The sequence below is a fragment of the Capricornis sumatraensis genome, chromosome 8 (genome assembly GCF_032405125.1).
Source record: "Capricornis sumatraensis isolate serow.1 chromosome 8, serow.2, whole genome shotgun sequence".
Lineage (NCBI taxonomy): Eukaryota > Metazoa > Chordata > Mammalia > Artiodactyla > Bovidae > Capricornis > Capricornis sumatraensis.
Window position 1 is genome coordinate 79706442 of NC_091076.1, and position 24290 is coordinate 79730731.

Genomic DNA, 24290 nt, shown 5'->3' on the forward strand with positions numbered 1-24290 from the left:
TCATCTGCAGTCTATCTCATGTAAAAAGCTCCACAGTCTTTCCAGGCTCTGTTCTTTCCTATTCTCCTCCATCCTCCACGCTACTACCAGAATTACATCAACTCTCCTCCACATGAAATGTGACCAGTTAGATGTTTGTCCTAATTCCTCAGGCCTGCGTGTGGGGCTGTGCCCCTCACAGTCAGGTCTCAGCTTCCGTCTCTGGCCTTCTCAGATGCTCTTTGCTCATGGAGCCTCTGCTTCAACTATTCTGAGATCTCATGCTGTTTTCTCTTCTTAGAATGCTCATTTCCTTTTCTCTTTCACATGATAGCTATCTACTCATCTTTTAGGAGCTAACTCCGTCTCCTCTGAGATGCCTTCCTGGATTCCCCAGGTTCGCATCTCATTCTCTGTTGTGACCACACTTTGTTTTCATGCTTCTCTCAGAGTATGCATACTGTACCAGAATCTGAATTGCCATGACTTGCTGGTTTGAGGTCTTCAAGAGCAAGGACACAGTGGTCATATCCATGGTGCCCATTTCTGTACAGACACATTCTTGGTACTCAGTAAAAATGGTTGAATGGAATTGAGGGTCCATTAAACACCTTTGCTTCATTTCACTTGCCGTCTATGAAAATTGGTTCAATGACCACATTCGTTTTTTGTCATTGTCTCTGACTGCACACAGTAGGAGCATAACAAATGTTGAACAAATGACTTAGTTCTAATAGCACTGTTGAGCTTGTAATCAAGAGACACATGTATTTTTAGATTGCAAAATTCTCTGGTGATTTATTTCCTTGATATTAAAATTACATTTGACAGTGACAAAGAATTTCACATTTTGTGCATTTCTTTGGTCACCTTTTCACATTAGAATGAATTACTCTTCACTTATGACTTTTGTGTGAACCTCCCGGCTCTTCATCCGCAGCTTGTTGACCTGGGACTCGGCAATGTCAGCCCGTTCCTCAGCCTCCTCCAGCTCGTGCTGGAGTTTGCGGAATTTGGAAAGATTGACATTGGCTTGTTCCTCCTGAGAAAAGAAATGCATTTGAGAGAACAAGGTGTGATATTTCCTGATTCTTACTGCCTTTGTTACTAGGAGCAGCTACAGGATTTGCTTCATAAGTGAGAAGCAGAAGGTTCTGTTCTTTGGTAATATACCTGTTAGGGACAGGGCATCCCACACATTTGCCTCTGTGTTGTTTGGGCTTACAACTCCCTGTTCATTATCTCTTATTTAACTCTCTTCTTGGTAAACTTAAGATGCTACAGTGACAACAGGGAGATCAAAGTAGCAGGAATTTGAATCAACCTTGTTTCTGTAAAACAAACTCTTAAAAGTAGGTACCGTGGTAGTATTGGATGCAGAGAATCTTAAGAAAGGATTTTAGAATTAACAGTATGAGAAAGTGTGCATAAGTGCTTAGTCGCTAAGTTGTGTCCGACTCTTTGTGACCCCATGGACTGTAGCCCACCGGGCTTCTCTGTCCATGGGATTTCCCAGGCAAGAATAGTGGAGTAAGTTGCCATTTCCTTTTCCAGGGTATCTTTCTGACCCAGGGATTGAACCAGAAACTGCTGCATTGGCAGGCGGTTTCTTTACTACTGAGCCACCTGGGAAGCCCATGAGAAAGAGAACTGCAACCAAATGAAAAAAGAAATGTTCTAGGTGGATTCATCATAAACTTAAATAAGGCTTAGATTCAGAGCTCTCATTTGCACACCTCTGCGAGTACTCATTGCTGAGTGTTTTAGATAGGGAGGGAAGTGAGTTATAACCAAGAAACATTTCTATACTACCATGTCTGGAAAACTGCTTATGGAGATCTCAGAAGAGATGAACCTGAATCTTCAAGCCTCCGGTAATTGATGTTATGATTTTTTTCCTTCTAAATATTCATTTTTCAAACCCAATTTCATATTCCCAATTCTGTGTTCTTTGCCTTAAAAAAAGCCTCTTAAATTCTGTCTCCACAAAACCTGGCCTGCTCCTGAATGTTTTTCTCTCGCTGTAGAGGTACTCACAGCCTCTTCAGCTTGTCTCTTGTAGGCTTTAACTTTGCTTTGTAACTTGTCCACCAAGTCCTGCAGCCTGAGAACATTCTTGCGGTCCTCCTCAGTCTGCAATGAAAGAGGTAGCAAATAGATAGTGTCATAATTTGAAAACATTTTATTTTTATTTTCTTGAAAGCAGTAGGCCTGAATTACATGGAAAAGCTTGTCACCTGGTAAGTGAGTTCCTTCACTCTTCTCTCATGTTTCCGAAGACCTTTGACAGCCTCAGCATTGTGCTTCTGTTCATTTTCAACCTCATTTTCGAGCTCCCTCACCTGTAAGAGTACAAAGATGGTTAGCCACTTGGCTTTAACTAGCAGCATGGGAGCTGAACAGGTTGGGAGCCCCACCCTGGCCTCCAGCTTCTGGATCTGCTTCTTCCCGCCCTTCAGGGCCAGCTGCTCAGCCTCATCCAGACGGTGCTGCAGGTCCTTCACCGTCTGCTCCAGGTTCTTCTTCATCCGCTCCAGGTGGGCGCTAGTGTCCTGCTCCTTCTTTAGCTCCTCAGCCATCACGGCCGCCTAATTAGCAGTAAAATAAAACTAGTTGAGACAGCCCATCAAGATTCTAGCTTGAGCACCCAGGGTGGCCCTCTGCTCACATCAGTGATGGCCTTCTTGGCTTTCTCTTCTGCGTTGCGAGCTTCCTGGACAATGTCCTCCATCTCTCCCTGGATTTGCGTGATGTCTGTCTCTAGCTTCTTCTTGGTGTTGATCAGGCTAGTGTTCTGTTCAAGTCATTTAATTGTATTATACCTATTTACATTGTTATTTTTACTAGGCATAAAATTATTGATCATAAGAAATATTCAGAATAAAAACCAAATCAAAGGTAGACTCTATGTTTCACTTCCCTTCTTTCTACCTACTATGTCTATTAATAAAAATTCTTTTAAATTCTTCCAGATGAAAATTAATTTTGGATACCAAGCATATTCAACTATTATCAGTGGCTGCTGTAAGTATAAAGCATGACCACTGCCCCAGGAAAAAATGTGAAGTGCTGCAGGTAGCATCGCATAGCTCATGATGAATGGATTATTAATTTTTAGTCGTTTATTCACATTTGTTGGCTCTATATGGATAAATAGCATCATTATTGGTACAAAAATGAACCAAGGATCTCTTACATTTTTAGAAAGTTGACAGTGTTTGAAATATGCAGTCAATTTAGGGATACTAATGATGAGTAACAAAAATATTGCATTTTAACTTGATTTTAAAATTATTTTGTAGTATGTGATTTTAGCTTTTCATGATGGCTATTTCCATATATTGCAACTTTAAGAAAGTCTACAATAATATATGCTTATTGTAAAAAAAATAGTTGACATATAAATTAGCAAAAAAGAGACAAAGAATAATTACTATATTCTTACTACCCAGAGATAACTGTTGATAAAACCTTTGCTTACACTTCTGGATGTTTTCTGGGTATTTTTAAAAGAAAGGATAATGCTTTCTATATGATTAAATTGCTTTTTTAACTTATTATATTGTGAATATCTTTCCATGACATTTATTACATGAATATTAAGTGCTGCTTATTAGCCATTGTGAGGATATAACCACCACTGATTTCACAAATCCATTATAAACAACAAATGCTGACTAGAGGTACTGTGGCCTTCTTGCATTTGATTTATCTGTTTGTAGCTTAGACTTACAAGATAAGATGGGTTACTGATGTTGTAAATATTATTAATTGAGGGTCTTTTGTGCTTTTTTTAAACAGAAGTTTCTAGAACAGTAAATTATTTCAAATCAACATGATTAAGCCAGCCTATAAATGTATTTGTGAATCTGCTGGACCCCAGTGCATATTTACTGCTGTACATTTTCCTGAACTCCTTGCCAAGGTTCCTCCTTACTGTTGAACAAGCTTATCCTCTGCAATGGTCTTCAGCTTCAGGGAGTGCATTTGCTCAACCATAGTCCCAAACCTCACCTGTGTGTGCAAGAGCTGCACACGCTCACTGGCGTCCAAAAGCTCTTGCTCTGCTACTCGCCTGCTCCTCTCTGTCTGTTCCAGCGATGCCCTCAGTTCTTCAGTCTCAGCCTGCATCAGGTTGGCTCTGCGCTCAACCATGGCCAGCTGCTCCTTAAGGTCATCCTGGCCCCTGATGGCATCATCCAAGTGGAGCTGAGTGTCCTGCGCAGATGGAGCAAAGGGCTCTTACTGATGCTCCAGTTAAAGCAAATACTACTTAAGGGTCACGTACACACATTGATCTTGACAACTGAGTGCATGATTGGACAGGAAAAATCCTCAAGTCTCTTTAAAGACAAATTCTTTGTAGCTTGGGTGGCAGTTCTACCCAAGCACGTGATGTTATATTATTTTAGATCCTGAGTCATTAAAGAAAATGCTACGAATAAAGCTATACAATTTTGGATTAGGAAAGTATCCTTAGAGATGAGCTAATAAAATGGTCTTATTTTATAAATGTTAAATAAATAGAGATATACATATTATGTTTCTATTTATACATTAAACACATGCAGTCCACGTAAGTGAAGTGATTTGTGCAGTGATATGTAGCTAAAATCATTCATCACTCTGTCTTGTCACCCCTCATCACTTTGTCTTCTTTTCAGATGACAAAGTAAATTCTGCCCTGGGCTTTTAAGAATTAAGCTGTTTTTCAACTGTGTGCAGCAAAATTTCAATTAACTACTGTACTATTCAGATGACTTATGGCATATAGTCCTCCTGAAATATTAAAATTTGACTCACACAATTACTCCCAGACTGTATAACACCATGTTTATTTATCCCAATGTACCTTCAGTACTCGTTGTGTGTTTCTAAGATTCTTTATTGCCTCAGTAGCTTGGCGGTTGGCATGGTTCAGCTGGATTTCCATTTCATTGAGGTCTCCCTCCATCTTCTTCTTGATCCTCAGGGCATCATTCCTGCTCCTGATCTCAGCATCTAGGGTGCTCTGCATGGACTCCACAACTCTGAGATGGTTCCTCTTTAGCTGATCAATTTCTTCATCTTTTTCAGCAATTTTCCGGTCGATCTCTGATTTCACCTGATTTAACTCAAGTTGGATGCGAAGGATTTTGCCTTCTTCATGCTCGAGAGATGCCTTTAGAAAAAGAAACATTTAAATTATCTAAGGAGTGCCTTTGGGGAGTACATTATGATGATTTCTTCAAGAAGGCATTAGAAAAACTCACAAACTCTAATACAACTTAGTTTAGCCTTTTAGTTCTATATTCCTAAGGTTCAATTCAATATTTCTTGCTGAATAACATGAGTTATCCCCTGAAAGTTTGCAACGTGATAGATCTCAGTGGCTATTAATTTTTCAATTTATGTATAATGCATAGGTGAGCAAACAAAGCATGTACCTCTGCTTCCTCTAGAGCAGCCTGAAGTTCACCCTTCTCTTGTTCTATCTGTTTCTTTACTTTCTCCAGTTCATGGATATGCTTTCCTCCCTCTGCAATTTGCTCGGTCAGGTCAGAAATCTCCTCTGTAGTTTAATAATAAAATACAAAGTTCAGTTGAGAAAGATGAAAAATTGAAAAGATACTTGTCTACCATTTTTGAAATTGAAAGATTACAAAGACTCACGCTGTAAGTTCTTGTTTTCTCTCTTTAGGGTTTCAAGTTGGTCCAGGGACTCCTCATAGGCATTCTTGACTTTGAACAGCTCAGTGCTGAGAGAGCGGGACTCCTTCTGGGAGGCCTCAAGCTCAGCCTGCGTTTCCTCATACTTCTGTTTCCATTCTGATAGGACCTGAAAAACAATAAATTGTCAGCTGATGGAGAAAGGGAGACTAAGTATTAATAAAACATGGGTGGAGTTTGTATAGGCTGAGCCACCTTGTCAAAGTTCCTCTGCCTCTTATCGAGAGCCGCGCAGGCAGCATTGGACCTCTCCACGTCGAGCACGAGGTCCTCAACCTCATTCTGGAGCCTCTGCTTGGTCTTCTCAAGGGAGGCGCATTTGGCGTTCACCGCTTCTACGTGTTCCTCAGCATCCTGCAGACGCTGGGCCAGCTTCTTCCTGAGAAGTTGGTCAGTGTGAATGACCAAGAGCAGAGTCAGAGTTACCGCCATGAACATTATCAAGCTGCTGACTAGCATATTTTCCCCAAGGCTTTTTTGCTCCTTTGCCCATGAGTTGTTACAGTTTTCTAAAATACCTTCTCAGCATCTGTTTTATCTCTTCTGCAATTCTGTTTTCCCTAGTGAATTCTTTTTTATCTTGGAGATATTCAACAATGTATGAGGTCATTTTGGTGTGTTTGCTGGTGGTAATGGTGGAGGGGGTATGGAGATTCTGAGTAAGCACTTTAATGGAGCAAGCAATGTGAGGATGTGAGGGTGAGGAAGAAGGGACAGCCATGAACAGGAAGCCTGGCACTAAAGACTTTTAACTTTGAATAGGATCCTCAACCATTTTCTAGTATTGTCTTCTTTACAAATGAGGAAACTGTGGCCCAGAGTGACACTGTCAATGTCATACAATTAATCAATAGTTTTCTAGGTTTGGTCCCTTAAGAGAATAAATGTTATTCCCTTATTACATTTCTCCAAAGTCTTATTGCTCTCTTTCAGCCCACACTCATAACCAGGATGCTTCCTCTGCAAAAGCTCATCAGACTCTCTCATTCTGTTTAATTCGAACAACTGCTGAGATAAATCAAACTTTAGAAAACTTCCTTCACTAGAATATAATGGTTATTTTCCTTCCATGTCTACCTCCCATGAGTTTTATTCCACAGCATGTGTAATTAGTAAGTTCATTGGTACTGGTTTTAGTTAAATGATGGGAAAGGATGCTAGTCTTATTCTGAACTAATAGTACTCCAGGTAAGGATAAACGGATTGCTGTTAATTATAATATTCATAGTAATGTACTAGGTAGTCTCAGTGCCTCTGTTTTTCCTTATATTAAAGAAAATGAATTTTCTTAATTCATAAAGGATATGCTGATAGTTACTAATTCATTTTGGTGGAAAGAAATAGGGTGAGGGCTCTGGTCTTGGCCCATTCTCTAGTGGACATACACTGGGCTGACAGAAGGAGAATATGCTGAAGTCCACCACTCTACATAAATAGGCTGAAATTCTTCCCCTATCTCCATGGAATAGTCTCTTTCTTTTATTTTTCCTTCACTATATTAAAGAGTCTATTTCTTTCCACCCGCCTTGCTAAGAGCTCATACTTGGCCTCCTCCAGCTCCTCCGTGCGCTGGATGGCATCCGTCTCATACTTGGTCCTCCACTGGGCCACCTCGCTGTTGGCCTTGGACATTGACCTCTGCAGCTCGGCCTTGGCTTCCTGCTCCTCCTCGTACTGTTCCCGCAATAGGTCACAGTCGTGGCGGGCTGCCTGCAGGGCATGGGCCAGGGCGCTCTTGGCCTGGACCGACAGAAAGTGTGCATTCTAAGTTTGTGCTCTGATCACTGATATTCTCAGTGTAGAGGTGGATAGGGTGATATGCTGCAGAGTTCAAGTGACTGAAGGCATCAGCTGGAGAATTCTCACCTTAGTCTCCTCTTCTAGCTGCCTCTTCAATTCCTCAATCTGTTGCGTAAATGCTTGTTTGCCTCGGGATAGCTGAGACACCAGAGCATCTTTCTCATCCAGCTGTCGTGAAAATTCACCTGTGAGAGACAGAATGTGGTGGTTTAGTTCTGTTGTCTAGGTGAAGAATAGCTTAATGAATGAAATAACACCAGAACTCTGTTATTTCATATGACAGGGAGAGTAACTCAAGAACTTGGATGCTGTTGAGAAGTTTATTTCTTGTTCTTTTCTTCAAAAAATGTGGGAGTTTTCTTCAGTATTTTAAGGTGGAGGGGGGTGGTATGAGTAATGCTGAGGCAAAAAAAAAAATCTCTTCAGCCCATTGAGATTAAATTTTTTTCTGATTATAACTTGTAATCATCCTGCTGGCTCACAGTAAAAAGACGGAGGAATAACATATCAGTGATAAAGGGGTGTACATGGCCAAAGAAATGATTCCTTTTTGATAGGTGTACCCTGCACTCCAGGCCCTCCACGTTCGCTGACCTGACTCTGTGTGTAGACGTGCCTTCTGGGCTGACAGTTCATTGATTAGGCGCTGGTGCTCCTCTTCCTTACTTTTCACTTCACTCAGTTGGTCCTCTAGTGTACGGCACATTTTCTCGAGGTTTCCCTGTGGTGGGAAGTAGAAAACAGGGAAAGATAACATGCTTCTCTTTCTAAGTTTGGGGAGCTGTAACTCTTTGCACAAAGGGGCTGAGTTTTCTTTACCCTGCTATCTACTGCAAAGCTCTGCACAGTGCCTTGGATGCAAAGTCAGAGACACCTGATTTTGGCTAAATGAATAAATGAACTTTTGTAAAAGTTAGATTATTGTCTTTTGGGAAAAGAAAGTCATTTAAATTCTGCATCATGGAGAATATGGTTTTTATATAAGTCTTTTTTTTTCTTCTGTATTTTCATTCTTTCATGGTAATAATAACAAAGTTTAAAGTGATTTTTCTACAAAGGAGATAGGAAGATTAAAATGATTCATTTCAATATAGTAATATCTATTAATAATTTTAAAGTTTGAAATAATGTCTAAGGCTTGTACAATTAGATTAGATCATATAGAAACTCAATCATTTTGAGTCATGGAAAATAAGATGAAATGGGACAGGTTAGTACATACCTTGGCTTTGGAGACAGTCTCCATGTTGCTGGCCAGGTCGTCGATCTCCATCTTCATCTCGCTCTTCTCCTTCTCCAGCTTCTGCTTGACCCTCTGCAGGTTGTCGATCTGCTCCCCTAGCTCGGCCACGCTGTCCGCGTGCTTCTTGCGAAGAGCGGCCGCCGTGGCCTCGTGCTGCAGGGTGGCCTCCTCCAGGTCCCTGCGCATCTTCTGGAACTCGGCCTCCCGCTTCTTGTTCATCTCAATCTGGGCGGAAGTGGCCCCGCCGGCTTCTTCCAGCCGCTCGCTGATCTCCTCCAGTTCCCGGGAGAGGTCTGAGCGCTGCTTCTCTGCTTTGGCGCGGGAGGCACGCTCGGCCTCGATCTCCTCCTCCAGCTCCTCAATGCGGGCCTGGCGGTGGGGAGAAGCTCATTGTGAGCTCCTTTAAGCTAACTGGTAATTTTGTCATGATGGATGAGACTGCCGGAAACCATGGACTTACCTGTAACTCCTTGATCTTCTTCTGCAGCTGCATCCCGAGGGCCTGTTCATCTTCAATCTTGCTTTGCAGATTGCTCATTTCAAACTCCTTCCTGTGAGGAGAGCAGCATGTTAGCTCACGCCGCGTCCTCTTGCCAGTCTTCTTTTCTATGTGTAACTGAACATTTTTGTATGGCTGCTGATGAGGAAGTGCTAAGTGGGTGTTTTACAAGTCAGAAGTGTACCGTTTTCATTAAGTACAAAAGTCAAAGATGTCATTATTTGTATTTGTTTTTTCTGTGTGCCACGAAGTAATATTTTCGAGATCCAGATAGTGAGCAGCTTACAAATGTATTCTCTCATACTCACTTTTTGAGTTTCTCATCCAGTTGCTGCTTATCGTTTTCTATATCCATTGTGGATTCTTGGGCCAATTTTAGGTCACCCTCCAGTTTCCTCTTGGCTCTCTCTAGGTCCATGCGCAGTTTCTTCTCTTGTTCCAGAGATCCTTCAAGCTAAGTTTATAATGCATTTTATTTGTTTCAGTTCTTAAGCACTGAATGTAGCTTTCAAAGACACAGGAGAATTTTAAAAGATACAGCAAATAGCATGAAAGCTTTAATCATTATTTTCAAATCAGCAATTAAAGGCTTATGAGCACTACTGATGGTTGAGTGTCACAACTGTTTATTTCACCTTAAGAGGAAACACCGTGTTTTTCACACTTACATCATCCACTTACTGTTCTAGCTTGGTTTTAGATTTGGTCAGGGTGTTGACTTTGTCTTCTTCTGCCTGCAAGTCATCCAGGGTCTGCTGGTGGGCCTCCTGAAGGGCCTTCTTCTCCTTGGTTAGCTTTGCAATGTTTTCATCAAGGCCTGCCATCTCTTCTGTGAGGTTTTTCACCTTTAGAGTTAAACAAATTACAGGAATATTAATGACATCCTGTTGTCTTGATGAGAAACACAGTAATATTTTAGAATAATGTCAACCTGAGATGAAAAATGGAAACTACAAGTAAACCCCGGCCTATGTGGCTGAAAAATATGGGAGATAAAGGTCAAGGTAAATGGATAAAAGTGATGAAGACTAAAGAGATGACATAATTATAACAGTACTTTTCACATTCAATAATTTCAGGATTAAACATGCGGTTAAAATGTATCAGTAACAAGCTTGCACTTGTGAACACTTTAAAATGGGTCACGATTTGTACCTTGTTCTCTGTGGCGTGTTTCTCCTTCTCAACCTTGGCCAGTGTCAGCTCAAGGTCATCTATGTCTTTCTTCAGTTCTGAACATTCGTCCTCCAGTTTCCTCTTCTTGGCTGTCAGCTCAGCATTGATCTCTTCCTCATCCTCTGCTCTCTCAGTTAGCTCTTTGATTTTTGCCTCAAGTTGGATTTTGGTTTTAATCAATTGGTCACACCTTTCCTCTGCATCAGCCAAGCCATCTGCTTCCTAGAAGGGGAAAGGAAACATATTCATTGGTTTAAGCTGTATCTGCAAATACACAACAATGTATTAAAATGAGCAAACTTCAATGACTCAGTCAGAATGGTCAACACATATGCTAACTAACTTGTCAACTTAATCAAATGGACAAAATGTTAGTAATTGCAACCTACTGATTAAATAAATATAATAGTGACTTTCTTCCAAATATCCATGTGTGGAAGGTCAAATCAATAAAATTAGCCTTTTGGCAAAATCTGCTCCTTGGCTACTTTGGAAAAGTTACTTATTCATTCTAGGGATCAGTTTTCTCACATTTGAGGGGGGATTAATTTAGCCTTTTTTCTGTCCTGGTAAAAGCAACATAACTTTCATTTTATGCACAAAAACATTTATTAAGAGGAGAACATTATAATGAGGGGAAGGTTCTAGAAAGAAAGGAAAATGTTTATGGATTTTGCGTGTGTGTGACTTTGCTCACTGATGACGGAACTATGCATGAATGTGCATTGAACCTATAGGGCATAATTTGTGACTTTGCATCTACTCTTCTTTAGGTCTGAGTTTTAGAATTTTTGAAGGATTAACAATTATAACAAATGTTTCAATGGAAACCATTTATTTATAAATCTTCAGTTTAAAAAAGCCTCATATCCAGTCACTGATTGGATGATTTGTAGCTGAACTGTGCAATGTCTCATACTCACAGATTGAACTTGGAGTTGTAAGTCGTTTTTCTCTTGCATCAGAGTCACCATTTTCTCTTCCAGTTCTTTCCTTTTTGCCTCTGACTTAGCCAGCTCTTCTTTGGTCTTCTCAAATTCTTCCTTCATGTTGGCCATCTCCTTCTCCGTTTCTGCACTCTTGAGGAGGGGCTTGATCTTGAAATACAGCTTCATCCAGGGCCAGTGCTTGACGTTCATGAAAGCACGGACATTGTACTGGATGCAGAAGATGGACTCTCTGTTGGAAGAAAAGAGGCAAGTGAAGAAGAATGTGGAAAGTTAACATCTCTCAACAAAAATAATGACGGGATTAAGCTATGAAAATGTGGAGAAGTGAGACTTGTACTTGTTTCCTCACCTTCTCTCCATCATCTTCCTGAACTCCACTCTCGTCAGGAACCCTCTGCAAATGGCCTGAGTGCGTGTGATGAGCTGAGCCAGCTTTTCATCTCGCATCTCCTCTAGAATTCCCAGCAGGCCAGCCTTAAAGAAAACCTTGCCAGAGTACAAGTTAAATATGTTACTTCTGCTCATAAGAAAGCCCAGAGGGGGTGAATTATGATAGAAATTAGGGTTGCTGGTACCTTAGTGTGACCAAATTTGTACTGGGTGTGGTCAATGTCAATAGACCCTAAAAGTTTCTCAGAAGCCTTCTTGCTGTCGATGAACTGACCCTCTGGGATAGCACTTGCATTTAGAACCTTATATCTATCAGAATAAAAAGAATATAACAATGTGGATTTTCACTGAAAAAGAAAATGAAACTCTTGGTAGCTACCATTGAAAAAATTAATTTGAGTTTTGGAGGAAAAATCAATGCCTTTTGTAAAACTTGAGAAGATAGGATGAAAAACTTAATGACTATGTAAGGCTTCTTTCTTTTACAATCACCTTTAAAATGGCTGAAGCTCATTTTTCAAGGAAAAGTCTTATAAATGAGTTGTAGATGGCAGTAGATAAAAATGAGCTGTAGATAAAAATGGCAATTTTTATATAAACTAACACACTGAAAGGGAAAAATAAAGAGACACAAACCTCTGTTTGAAGTCTGCATACAGGATTCTGCTGGGGAAGCCCTTCCTGCAGATGCGGATGCCCTCCAGCACGCCGTTACACCTCAGCTGGTGCAGGACCAGCTCGTGCTCCATGGCCCCTAAAAAAAGACATGTTCTCCATATAATAGTCTCCTGAGAAGTCACACTGAAGCTTGTCTGGGTATCTGAAGGCCCTTACCAGGAGTTTTAGTTTCATTGGGGATGATGCAGCGTACAAAGTGGGGGTGAGTGCTCCTCAGGTTGGTCATCAGCTTATTCAGATTCTCCTGTGGAACCATGTTAAAAGTTTCAAAGTAATTTCTAGTTGCATCAACACGAGAGTTCCTATCAATGATCCTTAGTGAATTTGCCCGCATTTCACATTTTAATGAGCTGTCTCAATGAAGAACAAGTCATGATGACCAGGAGAAATCATATGTATGGATTATAGAGAGGAAATAATGGATTACAAAAAATCAGCCAACTTCAGTTTATTTTCCTCAAGTGCTGCCAATCCGAGAAAATTTGTATTGAGACTTCAGTCATATGAAGTAGATGTAACTGACTACATCTGCTTCAAAGAGGGTTTGATTTCATGTGAAATTTGCTTACTATCAGAGCTTTTAGATATTGGGCTTAAGGGGTAAATGATTAATTTATCTAAAAGTTTATATGAAGAAGAGACACACCATGGGTCTTTTTGCTAAATTTTTCCTTAAGGAATTTTCCAGTTTGTTTTTTTTTTTTTTTTTAGTATGTCACTACCTCAGTTTCACCATATATTTATTTAAAATAATTTTTTAAGTTATGGTTATATTATTTTTTATAAAAGTAACCCTTTGGAATTCAAGAATATACTGTACCCTGAAAAGAGCTGACACAGTCTGGAAAGAAGAACCCTTCTTCTTGCCACCTTTCTTTCCACCGCCACCCTCTGAAACATGAAATGGAAAAATTATAATTATTTACAATTATACATAGACATCAGGGCTGCCAAAATTCCCTTGAGAATTTAAATTTGCACTCATTCACTTGTGTCGTTCCTATTTTTCCATGTCTCTCCCCTTTCAACTTCAGATTAAGAAAATATGTGTTGGTTCATGTAATAGGCATTTAGAACAACAGCAACAAGAACAAAAAACCCTTGTGGGTGAAAAGAATATATGTGGGGAAGGGATGGGAGACAGCTACTCCAAACTGGCCAAGTCTGTCCCCTGAAGGAAGTGCCCAAGAGACAGTGTAGTAATGCCTCCTTAGTGCACACAATTGCAGGAGCAAAGGCAAAGTTGCATGCTTGGTCCCAGGTGGTGAACCTCTGGAAACCTGCAAGGAAGTCCTATTTCCTATTTGCCTATACCTTTGTCCTGTTACTTGCACACCGGGGTTTAGGAGAATAAAACTTCAATTTCTTAAGCACTGGTAGGCTGACAAAAGATGTCCTCATTTCTAGCTTAGCTGAATCCTTGAAAAACGCAATATTGTTAAAATGGTATAAACAAGCTCTATGATCCTGAGTAAGTCCCTTAACCTCTTGGAGTCTCTGTTTCCTCATTGGTGAAATGAGGCTATAGACAAAGGATCCATAGTGTCAACTGTAGCTTTGAAAGTCTGTGATCTTAGAATGATACCATGCTTATTAACTATACCTCATTCTATTAGCTCCACATTGGCCAGTATTTTCAATGGTAGATTTTGTTATATCTGTCTCTGATAAGCAATATATTTCTGTTTTGAGACTCTTAAGAATATATAATTGATCTTAAACATAACCTTCAGCACTTGGACCTCCAGCAAAGAGGAAAGCCAGAGTCTTCATTGCGGACTTCTGGTACAGCGCGACCACCGTCTCATTCAGGGGGTCCTTGTTCTTGTCCAGCCAGCCAGTAATGTTGTAGTCCACAGTGCCCGCATAGTGCACCAGGGAGAAGTGGGCCTCAGCCTTGCCCTTGGCAGGTTTGGGTTTCTGGAAGTTGTTGGACTTTCCAAGATGCTGTTCATAAAGCTTGTTCTTGAAGGAGGTGTCCGTGGCCTTGGGGAACATGCACTCCTCTTCCAGGATGGAGAAGATGCCCATAGGCTGAGAGAAGAAAAGAAACATGTCACTTGAATTGTCTGCCTGCAGAAATAATGGGTCGCATTCTGATCCTACTTGAGTAAGTACATCGTATCATTCTTTACAGTTAGTGAAAACTGATTTCTTTGGTCAGCAATTGTTAAATGGCAAGTATTGATTGGGTGCCTATCAATACCCAGGTGTGTGCTGGGCTCTGGGATATGATGGAGAGTAAGATGAACAAGGAAGGGCCTCTGGTGGAGTTTGTGTCTTTGCCCCAAAGCCTTGGAGCAGTGTTTCTCCAAGTGTGACTTGCCAGTGGGTTGTGTCAGAAACACCTGGTAAAAATGCAGATTCCAAGGCCCCTACCCCACCCTTTCCCCAAAAGATTTCTAGGAGCGAGCTTAGGGGGATGTGCAGGTTTACTCAGTACTTGTGGGGTCTTTGGGACAACTGAGAGCCCCTGCTTTAAAGTACTAGGAACTCCGCCTTCAAATGCCAGCAGGAATGATTCCAGCACTGACAAAGAAATAAGTGAATCATGCTCTCCTCGAGCTCTTTAATAAGGAAGGATGGTTTAAGAATCAGACTTGTCATCAGACTATGAGGAAGGTAGAGTTCTGGACTCTAGGCAAGACTCAGTCTCCTTTTACCAGATCATCTACCTCAGAGTTGGCCCAAGGACCTGCCCTGATCTTAGTTACCAATAGAAACCTTTTACCCGAGTGTGCAGTGAGATTTGTGATTTTCCTCTAAATACGGGTCAGCAGTGTGACCTGTGGTCTGAGAAAGGAAGGCGAACCTTCTCGATGAGCTCGATGCAGGCGGCCAGGTCCATCCCGAAGTCGATGAACTCCCACTCGATGCCTTCCTTCTTGTACTCCTCCTGCTCCAGCACGAACATGTGGTGGTTGAAAAACTGTTGCAGTTTCTCGTTGGTGAAGTTGATGCACAGCTGCTCCAGGCTGTTGAACTAAATAAGTAGAAAAAAGAAATGAGCATTCTTCTTGTGATAACAGCTTCTCTTTGAAAGGACTCTCCTTACATAGTTAGCCTAATTGCTCCCTGCATGAAAGCACAACCTGACTCAGAGCAATGTCCCCATACACAGAAGCCAAAGGGGTTCTAAGACACGGGTGAACCTTGCAAATACTAGGCTGAGTGAAGGAAGCCAGGTTCAAAGTTCTACGTAATGTATGATGTCATTTACATGAAATGTCCAGAATAAGCACATCCATACAGGCAGAAAGCAGATTTCCAGGGCATGGGGTAAGAACGAAATGGGAACTGACTGCTTAGTGGGGAGTGGTTGCCCACTGGGTGGATGAAGATGTCCTAAAATCTATTGCACACACCTGTAAATATATCATTGAATTCAGTACTTAACTGGGTGAACTGCATGAGATATGAATTATATCTCAGTAAAAAACTGTTATTGAAAACTCTCAAAAAGGTTGCCGGTTTACACTGTCCTTAGCTCTCATTTGAAAATATGTGAATTACTCTTCATATTGTTGCTTGGAACAATATTATTCCTCTCTTCCCATGTTGGGTTGAGGATTTCTGGAAATGCTTTTGTTCCTAAACCCAGACAATCTCATCCAGTGTCCATGAGTGCACTCATAGAGAAAGGTGTGGAAATGAGACCTCTGGATCAGACATACCTGAAACACTGCTGTTGGGGAGAAGACTTGGGTAAACTCTATAGGAGGTATTCTGTCTCAGGCAGATGAATTTGAGTTTCTTTACCATGCCATTTCCATCCTCTCTACTGGCCATGGAGGGCAGGTAGGAATCTCAGAATTGTGCTTTGAATTTGTCCTTGTCTTCCAGACAGCCATATCTGCTAACTATTAAAGTGCTAACTATGTGCTGGGGGATGGCACTTAGGTCTTTAAATCCAGAAATCTTGCAATGGCAAAAGCTTCACAGAAGTAGATCCATTATCTGGGGTGCTATGAGCTTTCTCTACAGGTCTTAGTTGAATTTACCCTGTTTGGGGTCAATACCATTTCCATTATCCAAGTTCACAGGTAGGAAATGACAGAGGTGGAGTTTGAACCCAAAGTTGATACCATTTCATGGACTTTTTGATTGTCTTTGATGTGTCAATTTAAGGTGTTACGGTGTTAACTTTTTTATAGACTCTTTGTAGTAATGACTGCCGCAGCAAGATTGGTAAGCTTTTCTCGTGCAAAGTTTCTGCTAACTCACATCAAAGATCTCAAAGCCAGCAATGTCCAAGACCCCAATGAAGTACTGCCTGGGCTGCTTGGTGTCCAGCTGCTCGTTGATGCGGGTGACCATCCACAGGAACATCTTCTCATAGACAGCTTTGGCCAGGGCACCTACTGCATTGTATACCTTCATGGACAGAGTAATAATTATTGCTCTTATTAAAGACATGACCTGAAGGCCTGGAAAATGTATGATTCACAGAGGTTGTGCACTTACCTGCTGCACAGTCTGGCCTTTGGTGACAAACTCATTGCCGACCTTGACTCTGGGGTAGCAGAGGGCTTTGAGCAGATCAGCAGAGTTCAGACCCTGGAGGTAGGCAGCCTTGTCAGCAACTGCAGAGACACAATTCAGACATCCAGCATGGCCTACTGTGGCCCCACAACACCTAGGGGCAGAGTAAGGAGGGAATCACTGCTATGTGGGGTTTGATTTGTGTGTCCATCAGATGCTCAGGTGTAAAGGAGACATGAGCTTGGAGTCGGTTTACTTGCCTATTTTCTCTCATTTAACCCAGTTGGGGATTCACTTGGTACCTTCAGTGCCATCTGGTTCTGCTTGCTCCTCACGCTGCTTTTGCTTGAATTTCAGGTTCCCATAATGCATTACTGCCCCTGTGAGCTTGTAGATGGACACTCTTTCATCAGAAGTGAAGCCCAGGATTTCAATGGCACTCTGCCAGGAGAGATGAGAGGACAGAATTGGGACATAAGACACTCACTTATTTAGGAGACTTTGTACTGTGTCCTGAACCACACCTACAGCAGGGTTGTCACTGTCATTCCCGTATATAACAATTCGTTTTAAAAACTGCATGTGAAACTTACATCTGTGGCTATCAACTCTTCTTGGTCATCGATGCTAGGGACTGTGATCTCCCCTTGACTCACGAAGGCGTAGTCATATGGGTTGGTGGTGATTAGGAGCATTTCTGGGTATGTAGAATTTAGGGTGTATGTTTTACATTAGAAGGGACTAATAAAGATGTTAGCTTTTAAATTAATATACTTAAGCTTTTTCATACCAATTAGCTCTGGCTTCTTGTTAGACATGATCTGATAAAAAATATGGTAGCTTCTTTCTGCCTTCAGCTGGAAAGTTACTCTAGACTTCTCTAGAAGATCTGCAATGGCAAGTGGACATGGGATTAGAGGGAAAACTGATAAAGTTCTTGGAGTGACTTTGGATCATGGGGTCATGAACTAAAAATTTCATTGGCCCCTTGTGATTTCAGCTGAATGGTCCTATGAGGTACCATGTATTTTTGTCTTTACCACTGTGGTTACTCTTACCCCTCTTGAAGGAAGCTAAAGTTGTCTGTCTCAAGACATATTCATTTCTCATACATAGGATCCTTGACAATTGATTCTTGATAACCTGTTCCTCCTCAGCATCTCTGCTCACTTAATAATAGAGTAGTTACTAAGAGCAAGATTTGTCAAGCTCACACTAAGGAAGAAATCTCATACACTAAACTCAACTAATGTACCCCTAGACTTAGTTTTTTCATAGAAAAATTTGAAATGTCTTGTGAGGCTGAAATCCTTCTGAAAAGCCCAATAATTCCTGGCAGTTTCTATCTCAGAGTTAGCTCCTGACTGAAGTGGGTGAAGCACACCTTCGGCTCTGGTTAGACTGGCATTTCCCAAGGGCATGTTTGGTGTTGCACAGGCTCTTAGGCCCAGCAGGAGCTGTAAGATGTTCCTCCAATCCATCACTGTCACTCTGGATTCTGTTCAGAAGGTCCTGTTACTCACATGTTTCAATATCAGCAGAAGCCAGTTTCCCTGTGGTACCGAAGTGGATCCTGATGAATTTACCCTTGCAAGTGAAAAAGATGATTTTACATACAAAACAGCACATGAGTAAGAAGAGATTGAAATCACGACTGAGAGATGCCTTTATGGGCATTTAAGACCTGAGAAAACCCTTCTGTGACCCAGAGACTCACAAAGCGAGAGGAATTGTCATTTCTCACGGTCTTGGCATTGCCAAAAGCCTCCAGCAGGGGGTTGGCACTGATGATCTGATCCTCCAGAGTCCCCTGCCAAGGCAAGAGCAGTGCTCACATCTGGGGCTTGGGAGTTCCTCACCTGACAGCTCACACGCTGACCTGGCAACCTGACCCACCTGCATTTTGCCTGAAGTTGGTGCCTCCTTCTTCTTCTCCCCAGTGACTGCAATTGTTGCAAAGTACTGGATGACACGTTTCGTGTTCACAGTCTTTCCTGCCCCAGATTCTCCACTGTCAGATAAAAACCAAATCAGTATCATACTCTCTTGATGACTGTGGTTTTGTAGTAGAGCCGGAAGTTAGGCAGGTTGATTCCTCCAGTTCCATTCTTCTTTCTCAAGATTGCTTTGCCTATTTGAGGTTTTTTGTATTTCCATACAAATTGTGAAATTATTTCTTCTAGCTCTGTGAAAAATGACCATTGGTAGCTTGATAGGGATTGCACTGAATCTGTAGATTGCTCTGGGTAGTATACTCATTTTCACTATATTGATTCTTCTGATCCATGAACACAGTATTTCTCCATCTATTAGTGTCCTCTTTGATTTTTTTCACCAGTGTTTTATAGTTTTCTATATATAGGTCTTTAGTTTCTTTAGGTAGATATATTTCTAAGTATTTTATTCTTTTCATTGGCAATGGTGAATGGAACTGTTTCCTTAATTTCTCTTTCTATTTTCTCATTATTAGTGTATAGGAATGCAAGGGATTTCTGTGTGTTGATTTTATATCCTGCAGCTTTACTATATTCATTGATTAGCTCTAGTAATTTTCTGGCGGAGTCTTTAGGCTTTTCTATGTACAGGATCAAGACAGTACGGTACTGGCACAAAGACAGAAATATAGATCAATGGAACAAAATAGAAAGCCCAGAGATAAATCCACATACCTATGGACAACTTATCTGTGACAAAGGAGGCAAGAATATACAATGGAGAAAAGACAATCTCTTTAACAAGTGGTGCTGGGAAAACTGGTCAACCACTTGTAAAAGAATGAAACTACAACACTTTCTAACACCATACACAAAAATAAACTAAAAATGGATTAAAGATCTAAACATAAGACCAGAAACTATAAAACTCCTAGAGGAGAACATAGGCAAAACATTCTCCGACATAAATCACAGCAGGATCCTCTATGACCCACCTCCCAGAATACTGGAAATAAAAGCAAAAATAAACAAATGGGACCTAATTAAACTTAAAAACTTCTGCACAACAAAGGAAACTATAAGCAAGGTTAAAAGACAGCCTTCAGAATGGGGGAAAATAATAGCAAATGAAGCAACTGACAAACAATTCATCTCAAAAATATACAAGCAACTCCTGCAGCTCAATTCCAGAAAAATAAACAACCCAATCAAAAAATGGGCCAAAGAACTAAACAGACATTTTTCCAAAGAAGACATACAGATGGCTAACAAACACATGAAAAGATACTCAACATCACTCATTATCAGAGAAATGCAAATCAAAACCACAATGAGGTACCATTTCATGCCAGTCAGAATGGCTGCTATCCAAAAGTCTACAAGCAATAAATGCTGGAGAGGGTGTGGAGAAAAGGGAATCCTCTTACACTGTTGGTGGGAATGCAAACTAGTACAGCCACTATGGAGGACAATGTGGAGATTCCTTAAGAAACTGGAAACCGAACTGCCATATGACCCAGCAATCCCACTGCTGGGCAATACACACTGAGGAAACCAGAATTGAAAGAGACACGTGTACCCCAATGTCCATTGCAGCACTGTTTATAATAGCCATTACATGGAAGCAACCTAGATGTCCATCAGCAGACGAATGGATAAGAAAGCTGTGGTACATATACACAATGGAGTATTACTCAGCCATTAGAAAGAATACATTTGAATCAGTTCTAATGAGGTGGATGAAACTGGAGCCTATTATACACAGTGAAGTAAGCCAGAAAGAAAAACACTAATACAGTATACTAACACATATATATGGAATTTAGAAAGATGGTAATGATAACCCTGTATGCGAGACAGCAAAAGAGACACAGATGTATAGAACAGTCTTTTGGACTCTGTGGGAGAGGGCAAGGGTGGGATGATTTGGGAGAATGGCATTGAAACATGTATAATATCATATGTGAAATGAATCGCCAGACCAGATTCGATGCATGATACAGGATGCTCGGGGCTGATGCACTGGGATGACCCAGAAGGATGGTACGGGGAGGGAGGTGGGAGGGGGTTCAGGATGGGGAACACGTGTACACCCATGGTGGATTCATGTTGATGTATGGCAAAACCAATACAATATTGTAAAGTAAATAAAAATAAAAAATATATAATTATGAAAAAGCAATATGAATGACAAAGTTAACTATTATTCAGCCATTGGGATGAGAAAGAACTTAATAACTGTGAAACAAAAGGAAGAAGCTACAAAAAATAGTTTAATTTAAATACACAAAGATGTATTTGTACATTAAAATTTTTTAATTAAAATAAATATTTGCCCTGAAGTAGGAAATGGCAATGGATTCCAGTATTCTTGCCTGGGAAATCCCACGGACTGAGCAGGCATGCAATATATAATATATAATGTTTACAGCTGTGTAAAAGAAATCAAGATTAAAAAAAAAATAACCAAAACAGTAGAGTTCCTAAAACCAGCAGCTATTTCAGTCATGAAAACAAAGCAAAAGTCTACTTACGTGATCAGGATTGATTGATTCTCTCGGTCTATAAAAGAGAAATTATAGGCAGTCAATACCATTTTAAAATATATTTGTAAGTGGTAAATTAATACAATGGTATGAACCTAGTATTTCTCAGCAATCCTGAGGGCTTGGTGGTCCCCAGGCCCAGCACCTTTCCCAGCTCCCCTCTCTCCTGCTCCCTGAGGCTCCCCCATCACATCAGCTTACAGACCACCGCTGAAACAGAACACTGCAAGGAAGCAGCAGACTTTCTCTTTGTATACTCCACACTAAGTGCACACCGTGACAAGTGAGATGACAAGTTAGTAGCATGTTTATTGTAAGTACAACAAGTAATGAAAAAAAAGGCATTAGAGATATTTTTAGTGTGGGAGAAGGAGTCAGTACAGTAAAGGTGGTAGCTTTGGCAGTAATCATGGCCTTAGTCACATTTTCAGGGAAAACTAAAGGCTCATTTTGATGTTCTACTCTCTCTGAAGAGGAAATCTCTCAGTCCTTTCCCCAAGGTGCTGTTGTGCCTTGGAATGGTCTAGCTGAGACAGCATTCCAGGAAGAAGATTCATAGTATGACCGCTCTAATTCCAGATACACCTTATAATCTGGAGTATGTTTTGGTTGGTTCTGGGCAAAGGGCAATGGCATTAAGGGACCACCTCAAAGAGTGTGTTGAGAGGAGTAGAGTCTCTTTCTCCTATGGTTAGTCTCTCTCTGCTAGAGTCTCATCTCCTAAAAAGATGCACATGGCAAACATCCCACTCACCAGTCAGCATGAACTGATAGGCGTTGTCAGAGATGGAGAAGATGTGGGGCGGGGCCTCCTGGCGCTTTTTGCCCCTGTAGGCCGCCACCACCTCTGCATTGTACACCGGCAGCCACTTGTAGGGGTTGACGGTGACACAGAAGAGGCCTGAGTAAGTCTGCACCATAAAGGAAAAAAGGAATGTAATTATTTCATCAGGACATTAGTACTGTTTTTCAAAATATTAACCACCTGTGTGAACAGAGTCCATGAGAACAAACTCACGTAGATCATCCAGGCTGCATAACGCTCTTTGAGGTTGTACAGCACAGCAGGCTCGTGCAGGTGGGTCATCATGGCCATGTCCTCGATCTTGTCATATTTGGGAGGGTTCATGGGGAAGACTTGGTCTTCTTTCACAGTTACTGTCTGTCAAGTCAAACAGGAGGAGCCAGATCAGTAAAGAAGTGTCGGCTCTCCTAACGGGCAGTGGGGCCCCATCGCTTCCCCTCCAGACGCTCTACTCACCGCCCCAGCTTTGGTCTTGGCTGTCACCTTCCCCCCTTCCCTGCTCTGCACGGTCGCTTTCACGAAAGACTCCTTAGGGTCCACTACGAAGACTGAGGTCTTGGCATCAAAAGGCTTATTCTGGGCCTCGATGCGCTCCTTTTCAGACTTTCGGAGGTAAGGAGCAGCCTCCCCAAAAATAGCCATTTCCTGGTCTGAACTCATGGCTGCAGGTTACTGGTGGCAGCAGATACCTAGATGGAGAGACAGAGCTGGATGGTGAACCAGGGTGCAGGTGGACCTCTTCCCATTGCTTTTTGGTCAGTGGCTGTGCTTATTCCTCACTCTGACTTGAGGACTTACTCCTGTGTACTATGCCAGTGTGCTGGTAGAGCAGATCACTGATTTGAAAGTCTTATCTTGATAGCTTAGTATTTGTGGTGTTTAAGCCTCTATTCTATCCTCTGTATTATTAGCCATCCTTGACAAATGTGGAGTAATTGACGTTTCAACCAACAACATCTGCAATGTGTTCAGAATTTTTTCTTCTTCTCCTTGCTTTTTTTTTTGTTTCCTTTTCCAAACCCCCTGCCTTTTTTATTTTGATGTTGTGATTATAAAAGAAATGGAAAATGACTATTTCTAATGGCTTTACCATCTAAATGAACCTATTTTAAAAACTCAACTACTCAGGCAAATTTTCCTCCTGCCTCAAATTATTAAAACTAGATTTATTAATTGAATGTGAAAATTATTAAAGTTGGATGTATAAAAAGGGAAATCTGTTTTTGGAACAAAATTCCAGGTTGAAAATACCTGATAAACACAAATATACTCCTGATTAACTCAAAGGTATTAGGTAAGTAAAAGGATAGTACAATGAAAGCTGAAAATGCAACAAATGATTTTGTCCTAAGTCATATGAAATTCTTTTTCTATAATCTGTTCTTAAAATTTGTGGAAGTCATGGTTTATCTAAACAGAAGATAACTTTAAAAGACTCTTGAATTAAAACATCTGAATTCTTAGTAAAATTTCATAGTGATTGTCTATGATTTTTTAAGCTAGATTTCAGCATACCAGTTGATTTTATCTGATTCTTATTATTTTAGGTATATACCTATATCTTTATCCTCCCGTTTCTCTTTCTTTAAAAAAACATCCGTTCAGTTCAGTCGCTCAGTCATGTCCAGCTCTTTGCGACCCCATGAACTGCAGCACGCCAAGCCTCCCTGTCCATCACTGACTGCTGGAGTTCTCCCAAACTCATGTCCATCGAGTCAGTGACACCATCCAGCCATCTCATCCTCTGTCGTCTCCTTCTCCTCCTGCCTCCAATCCCTCCCAGCATCAGAGTCTTTTCCAACGAGTCAGCTCTTCACATGAGGTGGCCAAAGTACTGGAGTTTCAGCTTTAGCATTAGTCCTTCCAAAGAACACCCAGGACTGGTCTCCTTTAGAATGGACTGGTTGGATCTCCTTGCAGTCCAAGGAACTCTCAAGAGTCTTCTCCAACACCACAGTTCAAAAGCATCAATTTTTCTGCGCTCAGCCTTCTTCACAGTCCAACTCTCACATCCATACATGACCACTGGAAAAACCGTAGCCTTGACTAGATGGACCTTTGTTGGCAAAGTAATGTCTCTGCTTTTGAATATGCTGTCT

The 24290-nt window shown here is 41.1% G+C and overlaps 1 protein-coding gene across 1 annotated transcript; it reads right to left on the reverse strand.

Annotated features, from left to right (window-relative positions):
• Positions 1-868: 868 nt before the first annotated feature.
• Positions 869-22851, reverse strand: LOC138084711 (myosin-4-like). The gene is given in 38 exon segments (XM_068979074.1): positions 869-1021; positions 2017-2112; positions 2217-2321; positions 2397-2567; positions 2648-2773; positions 3994-4197; positions 4832-5140; positions 5406-5530; positions 5632-5797; positions 5884-6067; positions 7232-7428; positions 7555-7673; positions 8083-8209; positions 8711-9100; positions 9192-9282; positions 9539-9684; positions 9899-10075; positions 10386-10628; positions 11330-11585; positions 11706-11842; positions 11932-12055; positions 12383-12500; positions 12581-12668; positions 13245-13315; positions 14152-14458; positions 15237-15407; positions 16649-16798; positions 16889-17007; positions 17209-17347; positions 17500-17603; positions 17697-17795; positions 18430-18493; positions 18624-18716; positions 18803-18917; positions 21375-21402; positions 22141-22297; positions 22405-22548; positions 22648-22851. Coding segments are annotated over 38 exon segments (5817 nt in total).
• Positions 22852-24290: the final 1439 nt, after the last annotated feature.